Source organism: Rutidosis leptorrhynchoides, unplaced genomic scaffold (genome assembly GCF_046630445.1).
Source record: "Rutidosis leptorrhynchoides isolate AG116_Rl617_1_P2 unplaced genomic scaffold, CSIRO_AGI_Rlap_v1 contig390, whole genome shotgun sequence".
Classification (NCBI taxonomy): domain Eukaryota; kingdom Viridiplantae; phylum Streptophyta; class Magnoliopsida; order Asterales; family Asteraceae; genus Rutidosis; species Rutidosis leptorrhynchoides.
Window position 1 is genome coordinate 36,100 of NW_027266626.1, and position 12,327 is coordinate 48,426.

The 12,327-nt window shown below is 30.9% G+C and overlaps 1 protein-coding gene and 1 pseudogene across 1 annotated transcript; both read left to right on the plus strand.

The window, feature by feature from the left end:
* The first annotated feature begins 1,435 nt into the window (after positions 1-1,435).
* LOC139883395 (peroxidase RIP1-like) lies at positions 1,436-2,882 on the plus strand (annotated as a pseudogene).
* Positions 2,883-8,840: 5,958 nt separating this feature from the next.
* On the plus strand, positions 8,841-9,653 carry LOC139883396 (uncharacterized). The gene is made up of 3 exons (XM_071867576.1): positions 8,841-9,355; positions 9,500-9,512; positions 9,582-9,653. The coding sequence occupies exons 1-3, from the start codon at positions 8,841-8,843 to the stop codon at positions 9,651-9,653; spliced, it is 600 nt and encodes a 199-aa protein (XP_071723677.1).
* The last annotated feature ends 2,674 nt before the right edge of the window (positions 9,654-12,327 follow it).

Here is a 12,327-nt window from a genome sequence, read left to right on the forward strand (position 1 = left end):
ATTAATCATAAAATTAATAATTATTATATGTTTTTATTTTATTTGTCATTGGTCGTAAACCCTCTGCTATAGGAAGAGGCAAGTTTTTCCTTTTTTAATTGTTAAGCTTTTCACTTTTAACTATTTTTACGAATTTGCCACAAGCATAAGACAATTTATGGATTTATTAACTTTTTATCTTGTGAAGATTATACTAAATCTTCAATTTTGAAATCAATACAGTGAGCATTAAACATCTCTTCACTAATAGTTACGCTACAAAACTTAATAAAAATAATATTGATTATTCTTAACTCACAAATTTAAGTAGTATAGTTAATTTACTAACTAGTTTATCCCCATATATCAAGTAATAAACTTGTACAAATTACAAGTTTGAAAGTTGATTATTGAACTAAAAATTGGTCAGTTTGATATGCTTTAATCATTTTTTATTTGTACTATTAATTATCGTATTAATTAAATTGATTCTATTTGATTTGATTAAATTTTTTATTATTGATCCATTCCATTAAACTATTGAAACAACCAAACCATAATAGAATTGATATATACCGATTATTAGTTGTTAAATTGAAATATGTAAGAATGTCATCTCGATTCCTTGAATGTGATGAGTGCTATGAAATAGTAATAATTTTTTTAAACTATTTCTGTAATTCTTTTTAGTCTATTCGATCATTTTTATTTTATTTTATGTTATGTTATTTATTTTATTTTTTGAAGAAAAAATCATTTTACCTAATTATATTTTGATAAGTGAGTAAAGACGTAAAATTTGTTAGCAAGTTAATTACACTAGTAATTAGATTTGTGAGTTAAATGATTAGTATTTTATTAATTTTTATAGCATTTATGTATAATAGTGGAAAGATGTACTATATATATACTACAACCGTTTCACAATACTTGATATTTTAATTAAAGTGATATGATCTAACTAATTTGATATATTAAGGATATTTTTATGGAAAAATTATTGCTCAAACTTTTCCAAATTAAATAAAACATCATAATTTAAAAAATAGTTTTTTATAAAAATACACTCATTTATTTAATTAATTACACATTATCATTTTAACGAAATTGATATATAAATATTCCATACACCATTGCGCCATTGCGCACTAGAGAATACAGTCCGTTAAGATTATAAATTAATTAAGGAATTACAGGCTTGAAGATCATTGGACCATATTCAAAAAGTCCAAACCAAATAAACTAATATCAATCTCATTGTTACCAGAAAAATACTCTTAACAAATTAACAATATAAAATAAAGTAGTAGTCTATCTCGTATGGAATGTGGATGACACATTTCATGTTATTTAATACCAGCCAAGTGTGGCTATAAATACCCACTTATGCTTTAATCATCGAAGCATCGAAAATACTACTAATACATAATTAAGCTGATATATAATAGAAGAAGTAATGGCTATTACTAGTCAATTTCTCTTCTTGTCACTTGTAGTTGCTAGTATGATGGTTATACCATCAAATGCCCTACTTGGTCTCAATTTCTCTAATTGCCTTCTTGCGATGTCAACCATCAGATCGGTTGTCTATGATGCTATACAAGATGAAAAAAGGATGGGTGCTTCCCTCCTTCGCATGCATTTCCATGATTGCTTCGTCCAAGTATATATATTTGATCTACATTAATATTATAAGTTAAATAATTTTGAATGAGAGATACATACATTTGATTGCTGACGAAATATACTCAATGAGCTTAAAATTAAGCTTTTAATAATATTGTTGATTTTGCAGGGTTGTGATGGATCAATCCTGCTAGATGACATACCAAACACTTTCACGGGGGAAAAGACGGCCGGCCCAAATTTAAATTCAGTGAGAGGATTTGAAGTAATAGACCAGATCAAAACAAAAGTCGACGAAGTTTGTGGGAAAGGAAAAGTCTCCTGTGCAGACATCTTGGCAGTTGCAGCTCGAGACTCCATTGATATTGTAAGTATATAGTGTATACTATAATAACCATATTAGAGATAGGCAATATACGGTTCAAACTGAAAAACCAATTCAAACCGAATAGTCTAGTTCAGTTTGGTTTCCTTTCACTTATTTTTATTTTTTGAAGCTTTGGCCTAGACGTACGGAACATATCGTCATATGACATGATTATGAATTGAAAAGATCTAAAAGTTCGAAGCTAATTGCACTGACTCGCGATAGAATATGTGATTTAAATTAAAGACGTCTAGCATAACTCACATAATTATTTCTGAAGAGTTCGGTGACCATATATATTGACAAGAGTGAATTTAACTTTTGATTTATTGACAATATAGTTGGGAGGTCCTTACTACAGCGTGAAGGTCGGGAGAAAGGATTCAAAAAATGCTAGCTTGAGCCTAGCTAACACCAATCTTCCTCCACCAATTTTCAACCTATCGCAGCTTAACGCGACCTTCCAAAGTCGGGGCTTGGACCTAACCGATCTTGTAGCTCTTTCAGGTGCCCATACTATTGGCAGAGGTAGGTGTCTCACCTTTCGCTCTAGGATTTATACAGATGGTGAAGATATAGACCAAAACTACAAAATGACCCTACAGAACAATTGCTCTTCGAGTGGAGGAGATGACAACTTAGCCAACACTGATGTAACCAGTCCGGATTCATTCGACACTGCATTTTATCGCAACCTGTTGGTTAAAAAGGACTTTTCCATTCTGATCAGGAGTTATATAAGGGAGATGGTAACGTTAACGGTACTGATGAATTGGTGAAGAAATACGCTCAAAACTATTTAGCCTTCAAGTCTGACTTTACAGCAGCGATGATCAAGCTGGGTAACATCAATATTATAACTGATGATGAAGGAGAGATCAGAGACAATTGCAGGGCAGTCAATACATGAACTCAATATATATTGACGTTCATGACTATCATGAGTATGTTTTCAATATTCAGTCAAACTAATCAAAACTTTATGTATGGTTATTGGTGTAAAATAAGATATAAAAGTTATATCATTATGTGATGCTATCTAGATCTTCCAAAAAAGTGATGCAATCTTTTTTTTTTTTTTTTTTTTCTTTTTTTTTTTTAAATTACTACATTTATAATATCTTATATATATATATATATATCTAATTATCATAATAAAATTGAGTTCATCCAATTACATTTTTCATCATGAATCAAAAATCCCCACAATTTTTTTCCCGTCTATTACTTAGAAAACTAAAAATAAATATATAATCCAATAGGATTATAATTGTTAAACATAAAATCCGTTATTATCTTTTTTAAAAAACTAGAATAAAAACTTATATGAGATAATAACCCTTAAAATAAACTTAATAAAATTATTATTATTATTTTATTTTATATTACAGTGTCCAACGATAGGGCTCGGACCTGATAGAGTAATTGATGGAGAACATCCATCTCTTTAGAGAAAAACCACGGCAAGAATTCAAGCACTGAGGAGTTTGACCATTTTTCTAACTATTCATAGTTGATGTTTTAATTTTAATATTATTATATAATTAATGAGATAAATAAAAATATTTTATAAATTTTTTTTTTTAAAATTATATATAATGTTTTGTTTAATTTTAAAAAATTCAATAAATATTTTTAATATATTTCATTAATTAAATTATATAACTTTAATCAAAATATAACTATTATAAATCGGAAGTAGTAAGTTATTGACGAATTAACTTAATTTTTCATCTTTGTTGGACACTGGAACTATTTGAGGATATATCAAAATGATGAAAATAAAACTTGAGCAATTTTTCATATGGAGAAGGAACGTGAAAGAATTAGCTCAAACTTGAGGCTAACTAATTCTGAGGCAACGTGCCAGATTTAAAATTATCTTACCAGTCGTGTAATATATTTTATCTTACCAGTCGTTGACTCGTTGGCCTGTCTGACGACCTATGGATTGGAGGACTTTCCTATACAATTGAACTAATAAGGACTGAGCTGTACAATGAGAAAAATATTTTTGGAGTTTTCTAGTCCGTTTCTTAAAAAACACAGTTTAATATTCTCTCCGTCTCTTGACACATATTTTTCAAGTTATTGACATTAATAATAAGATAAAAATTTTATCATATTTTGATCTAAACAAATCAATGGATCTGTCTGTTGGACGGAAAATCCGTACCTTTAAAAATTAACCAAGTTAAATACATATATCATATAAAAAATTATATAATAATTATTCGTATTAAACACTATTAAATTTATGTCAAATATTATATAAAAAATAATTATTTTAACTCTATATTAATTATAATTATTTTAATTTTATTTCAAAACCTACCGTCCTAAAATTAAAAATTTATTTTATTTTAAAAAATAATAAATACAGTAAAAAATAAAAATTATATATTAAAATTTGATTTCATAATAAAATTTATATTATATCTAATCAATTTAATTGTTCGTATTTCTTGAAAAATAAGATATGTCCATTTTAATAAAAAATAGGAAAGAAATATAGCAAAATTTTATTAGGAAGAATAGTTTAATAAAAAATTAGAAAAATAATATATATTATAATTTGATTAGATATAATTTTTTCAATAATATGCGCGTTTGAATAGGAAAAAATAAGACGTGTCTATTTTAGTTAGGAATAGAAAAAAAGAATATAATAAATTTTAATTAGGAAAAAATATTTAATAAAATAATTAGAAAAAAATAATATAATATATTATAATTTTATTAGGAATAATTTTCTAAATAATAATAGATAGAAAATTGATTAGGAATAAAATTATTATATTAAGAAAAAGTAATTGGTAGAATTTTATTAGGAATCATTATGTTTTTATTGTGTTTTGATTTCCTAATTAGAATAGGAAAAAAAATATTATTGACTTAAAATTATTACTTGAAACCTAATTAAATCAAAGTTTTAAAATATATTTTTCAAATTATTATTCGTTAATAAAACGCCATGTATCGGATGTTGATAATAAAATTTGTAATTTTATTCCTAATAAAAATATAGTGTTTTATAATTTTATTAGGAATAATTTTTTAAATAATAGATAGGAAATTGATTAGGAATAAAATTATTATATTAGGAAAAAATAATTAGTAGAATTTTATTAGGAATCATTATGTTTTTATTGTGTTTTGATTTCTTAATTAGAATAGGAAAGAAAAAATAATACCATTCATTTAAAATTATAATTTGAAATCTAATTAAATTCAAAGTTCTAAAATACATGTGTCAAATTACTATACATTAATAAAACGCTATGCGTCGAATGTTGATTTGACAATTAAATTTGCAATTCAATTTATAAATGAATTTGTTATTAAGACAGATTTAAAATTGAAAAAATCTTGCTATTATATATAAGATTATATATGAAAGCTATTTATTTAAAAAAAATAAAAATTCTAAAAAACTTATATTCCTAGATGAAATGAGTACTTTTTATGGTTTTTCTATTTACGGTATGGCAATTCTCTATCGTGTTATTGAGACCTTCAAAATTTTTCCCAATTGATTTTTGTTTTAAAGATTAGAAGTTTATAGATAGAAAATTAGGATAGCCGAATTTATTAAAATCAGCTATCCCCCAATCGTAGATAAATTGAATATGAAGAACCAGACGTAAGAGAGAAAACGTCGTCTTAAAGCAAAGTATGATTCGAGGACAATCCTCAGTTACAATGCTGTTTTGAAGAAAAAAAAAAAACCATCTATTACATTGAATTACCCAGTTAACATTGAGATCTGTTCACTTCTTTGGTTGAACACTTTCAAATATAAACCACTTCATCCAGCTTGTTGCACACAGAAAATTTAATGGGAGGATCACTCCAACATGGGGAACCAATCAGTAGCAATAGAGTCCATAAACAGCAACCATGAAAGATAATGCATTTGATCAGCAGCACCAAGACGATGAGGCAGTATCATTATACAATCAACAAACAATCACCATGAGAACATTGAAGACCAGATAAAAGTGCAGAGTCCAATGAGCAGCAGAAAACATAATGAACCACGAGCAGAGTACACCATAATCGAGACAAACCAGCATGAATATTGAATGAAAACCAGTAGAAAAGTACTGCAACCTATTGAATTATAGGATCTGATGTGTAGTAGGGAAGACAGAGAAGCCTCAAGCAGAGAAAACGCAGCAAATAAATAAGCAGCAAAAAGAGCCCCAACCAATACTTATCGAATCATTATAAAGTAGACCCAAAAACGTAAATCCAGATTCGATAGAAAGGTGATCAATCACAGATGCACTTGTGAGCAATGTAAGAGAAAAATACCTACAACATTTTATTGAAACTCCCTGGCTGACTAAATCCCTGCAAACTGATTTTCAGATTAATCATAGCTGCTGTGAAAAGGTACGAGTTTCTTCGAGTGCTGTTGAGTATGATGTCTTCAAGTATAACTTGTTTCTCAGCCCAAATTCTATCGGTTCAAGAGGCTTCTTAATCACGATCATAAACAATAATTTTCTCGGCGGGGAGAGACTTATTCCTATTGTTGCATAGAATTAAATCCGAGATGAAGGATGAATCAAGAGATGTGGAAGGAACCAGAGGACCACACGAAGGAGGAATCCTCTTATACTTTTGGAGTTCGCTTCCGAGGAGATTACCTTTGATAACTGGTTCGATAGCTTCACCAAAATAGGATCATATTTTAGAATTTGATTTTTCATCCATTAGTTTCTTGCTGGGGAATTCCAGGAGGCTCAGAGGAGATTCAATGTTGATTAGAACATTAGTGAGTTCAAGATTAAAAGGGGAAGGAGCATAACCCAAATGAATGGGGCTTGACATGATCGAAGAATTTACTGGCTGCGATTCAGGGGCTAACTCTTTGCATGCTTCAATCATAGCTGAAGATTTAAATGATGTGTTGACTGCTGGTTCTGTATCCTCTCTAGGCAAATTAATTATGCGCTTTTCCAAATCTGCTTCTTTTCCATTGGAAGGCTCGACATCGTCCTTAGATTTCGAGCAAGAAACATGCATGGAATTGAACCTCATCTCTTCTTCATTCATACCGCCACCAATCATGTTTTTTAACGATGGGATTTCTCCTGAACTCTCAATTTGTTTAATATATCAGATATCATCAATGTAATTTACTTTGTTGATATCTATTATAAAGTCTTGACACAAATTCTCAACAACAAACACTTTGAAACTTTCAGCATGGACTTGGACATTGATGAGTTCAGTAACATTATCCTTGTTTGAGACTAAAACAAGCACCTTTGCAACATCTAACCGTTTCTTCGATTCTATTTCTGGACTTGCGCAAACATACTTTCCGAATAGACCAACTAACTTAACAAAAAAACCTCTTTCCCATACGTAAAGCGGAACATTAGTAATGCAAACCCACACAAACCTATCAATAGGGATATCTCTAGTAACCCAATTGATTTGTTTTTTGAATTTTTGACTCTGTTGTTTGCTTCAATTAAGATTAAGAGGTCACATGGGGAGAAATTTTTGGTTATTTCAATTTATAATACATTAAAACTTTATAATTTTCCTGACATGATTGATTAACATGGCACGTGAGTGCATGTTGAATGACGTACGTACCACGTAGTATTTTTCTTTAACAACTTATAGATTTCAAATTTCATACCAATTTTTTTTTTTAATAAAATTTTTAATACAAACTATCCACTTAAAAAACGAAAAATCAAATCCATAATCTTTCAATAAAAAAAATATCTTAATTAATAGGACACGCTTTGGTTCGCCATACTAATTTCTTTGTGTCCGCAATGATATGAGAAAACATATTTCCAATTCCTCGTAGAAATAGTATATAATTAGACCATATCACAAACATCAATTAAAAAAGAACATGTATTACATATGGTTATTATTACATTTTATGTTTAAATATTGTCTTTCATGGATGCGCGCTTTTTGTGTATATATGCTATTTGAAATTATTCATATCGCAAATTATTATCATTTCGCGATTTTACATTTTGGCAACGCTGCTCATATATATTGAATTTTGTTATATATTATGTCATGTGAATGTATTGATCATCTAAGTAGTTGTTGTTGATAGTTTTTAATGCTTGGATTTAGTTTAATAATACTATATATTTTGACAATAACTTTTGCCTTGCATCTTATTCAATCTAGAACTTGATGACTGAAAGAGCAATACACACTTAATCTAAGTATCTACGGGAATGACACCCTTAAAAAATTAGATTAGTTATATGCATGGAATGTGGTTACCACAGCTTCAAAAATTCATTTAATCTTCAAAATAGTGTTAGAAACGTTAAAATTGAAACAAATAGTTTTTTATCGTCAAATCCACTCAATTTAATCTAATTCAATCCATCGTTGTAGCAATCAACTTGTAATTCGAGGAAATTTGAAAAATCCAATTCAATCCAAAATTACTGGATTTTTTATTTAAATTGGATTGGTTTTTGGTCAAATCTAATCCATTCACACATCCTATTAATTATTGGTAATCATATATCTTGAATTTTTTTCTTCTCAATTTGTAATCATTTTTTGTCAAATTAAAAAGGAAAAAAAAAAAAAAAAAAAACTAGTGGATATATGAGGGACAAAATTATAGTTGAAAATCTTGAAATACTATAAATAAAATTTCCTAATATTTAATTTTGAATTTTACAATTGCTAAAATAATTACTTCCACTTTTTCTTTCTCTGGAAAATTACATATTATATCTTTTTTACTCTTATAAATACTAAGTACTCCATCATATCCATTCACTTGTATACAGAATAATTAGCCCTATTTCTTTTCCAATTAAAAGAGGTTAGAAAAAAACCCTAATTTCTCATTTTCATGGAGAAATTGAACCACCACGTTACAGCTAAGGAAAGTTGTGGCATCTGTGCCAACCAGAAGAGTCAAGTGGATGATGAATCACGGTGGATACTCCACAACATCCACCACAAAGCCGCCTTCTGCCTCCTCTGCACGAACTGTGTTCTCAAGAACAATGCCGACGCCTTCTGCCCAATCTGCCTAGAAGTCTATGATGAAGGTCGCTGTCCTCCGCCTCCACTCCGCCTCATGTGCCTCAAGTGCCCCTCAATTTCCCACTCCTCCTGCATCACTACCACTGACAGTGGCTTTACCTGCCCCACGTGCTCGAACCCCGACTTCCTATTCTTCAAATTCGGGCGCCATAGCCATGACGCCGAGGACACAAGGAGACTCGTGGACAAGAATTCGTCCAAAGCACTTGTGGCCGCTGCCAAAGTCGCTTCCATGTCGATGAACAGGGCTGCCACACAGGCAAGGTTCGAGGCTCAAAAAAGAGTCAAAGATGCAATCATGGCGAAAAAGAAAGCAAGGTACGCATTGGAGGGGATGCTTTACTTGGCTGGGAAAGAGAAAGAGATCACTGAAATTCCCCATTCCAATTAAAATAGGCTCCTTGCTCTTAAAAAGACCATCGTCAAGAACTTGAAATTACTGTTCGTTAAAATCAATTGCAGTGTAGTATTCATGGTAATTCAGTAGATCCTGTTAGCTGGTTTTTTTTTTTTTTTTTTTTTTTTTTTTTTTTTTTTTTTAAAGATGCATCGAGTCGATGTTAGTAGTGATGAAGAAAACTTGCAGTTTGTTGCTTTCATTTCAATGAAAATTTGATCTATACTTGTTTGCAATCACAAAAAGGGAAAAAAGAAGAAGAAACTTCATAGTTTCAGTTTTTATTACCTCTCATTAATTCACCACATTTCGTGGAATCCATAAGTTGGTAATGCTTGGAGGCTTCATTTGAATGGTTTCATCTCTTTCGAGAATCAAGTATGCGCCGGCGCATTGGAACCGTGTTCTTTTTCCGTTTCGATCCACCTCGTCTCATTTAAATCATCTCATTTCGATTTAATTTAATTTACTTTGACTCAATTAAAATATATTTTAACTTATATTAAGTGACCTTAAACCCTAAATAAAGTTTGGTTTTAATATTATGTCCTTTGGACTCTTGCATATGTACGTATGCACATTTTATATATGTTGAATATATTTACTTTATCATAGTACAAGTTAGAGTCGTAGTGGAGGAATTTATTTATGCCAAACCAATTCACGTCGGGAAGCGCACGCTGGGTGATGATAATATCGTTCGAGATTTGATAAAATGTATATTTTCGTCCTTCACGTTTTATCTGTAATATTTTTTTAATCTTTACGGTTTTTCGTTAACTTAAAAAATCCTAACGTTTCTTGCTGACGGCCATACACACCCCTTCGCCATTAACTTCACCTATGTGGCGTTCCGTGGCGCCAATTCATGCCTAATAAGCTAACAGACTCATATAATTGCGACACATGTCAATGCCATGTCACAAAAATTTTGCCACATCACAATTTTTGCAAAGAAAACATGTATTTTTTTATGATGTATCAAATTTTTTGATGAATCAAATAACACATGTCACAAATATATTGGTTCGTTAGCTGACTAGACGCCACTACGTGCCACATGTGCAAAGTTAACATCAGAGAGTGTGTGGCCGCTAGCGAGAAACGTGAAAATTTTTTAGATTAACAGAAAAACGTGAAAGACTGAAAAAGTGTTACAGGTGAAACGTGAGGGACGAAAATATACCTTTTCTCTTCGAAATTTAGTTATTCATAAGCCATCGACCTCAGGCTTTGTTGGTGTACCTAATGCTTATCAATCTTTCGAGTCAAATGTGGAGATTTTTTTCTAGTTTGCCAGCTACCAATCTGATTGTAGGAAATTCCAATTCAGATACTGTGGTTCCAGATTCTCAACAATCAATTTCTTCTAATTTGATCTCTGAGATGGGAATTTTATCAAATAGTAATAAAGAAGCTAATAATGCTGGATATTCCGTTTCTCATGCTATCCGGGAAAATTCGTCCACAATAATCCTAATTAATGACGAAAGTAACATTATTGAGGAACCGATGGAGATTATTAAGGAAAGTGAAGAAATTGTTGTGGAGAAGGATTCTGCAATCTCGGCCAACAAGGAGGAACTTCCTACAAAAAATTTATTTACCGTTCCAATTACTAACACAAACTTGAATTTTATCCTTGCAATCAAGATAAGAAAACCCCCAGCTAAGAAGTCGAGGACTTTCACTAGCTCTTTTCAGACTTTTTATAGATCTGATCGATCCACAAAAAGTATCTATAAATTCAAGTTCAATGATCTTAATGGCTTGATTATAGAAATTATCGTTACAATAAGCGATAAGCCGCAACCCATCCCTAAAAAGCTTGCCTTGGTTGGACTTCGACTAGGGATGGATTTTGCATTGAAAGTTGAAGAAGCGACCACTGTCATTAAGAATTTACTTTTGAAAAAGCAAAGCTCCAAGACTCCTAACTTTCTAATGCTTCTCTTCATAAAGATGATCTCGATATATGTGCCCCTTTATGATGATCGTTGAGGAGATTATTATGTCATGTTATATTGTAGTTTCTCAGGGGCAAAATTGTGTTGTACGATGAATCGGTGGGAAATCATGATTTGTATGCCGAAAAGTTTTGGACAATTTTTGGGTCCAATGGCATGATATTTGTTGGAAGAGCACCAAAAGAATTCGTGATATAGTAAAACCTCGATAAATGAATGTTCGATAAATGAATAACCTCGACAAATGAATAATTTTTTTCGGTCTCGATTTGGGTTAAGAGGCTAAATGAATAATTTCGCTAAATGCATTATTGAATAATTTCTTGAAATCCTTAAAGACCCTAAGTAAATATAAATGAATAATATATATATAGATATTTTTTTTCAAGCAACAATGTTCATACAATAAGTCATTTTTTTACAAAAATGAGTCTATAGTTTTTTGTTTTTTTTCCCACCAAATTCATCTCATTCTTTATTTTTCCTAGCGCCAGAAAAACTTGAGGGATTATTCTGCTCGTGTTGTAGAAAATATGATGGCGGAGCATCCCCCTGTGGCTATTCCAGAACTCTAGCAATCAATCGGAAGAAAGGAACAAAAGTCAACTCTGGCCCAGCCCTGGTCAACGCCGGAAATTGAACCGGAAAGCTGCCAGAATCCCCTGCCGGACGTGAAAGCAAGAATCTATCAAGTGACTAAAGGCAAGCACCCTAGCATCTTATGTGGAGATGAATTAATATCTCTACTCTTCTAAGTTTTCGAATAAATTTGTGTAAGGACTTGTTTAATTATTTGCAGTAGTTTAGGGGTTTAAATGACATTTCCTTACTCCGTAAGTCGTTTGCAACGCTGGAGCAGTCCCTATATTTGTGTTATTTGCGTTTTATCCTTGTGTCAGTCCTTGGAGAGCAAGTCTTTTGACTCT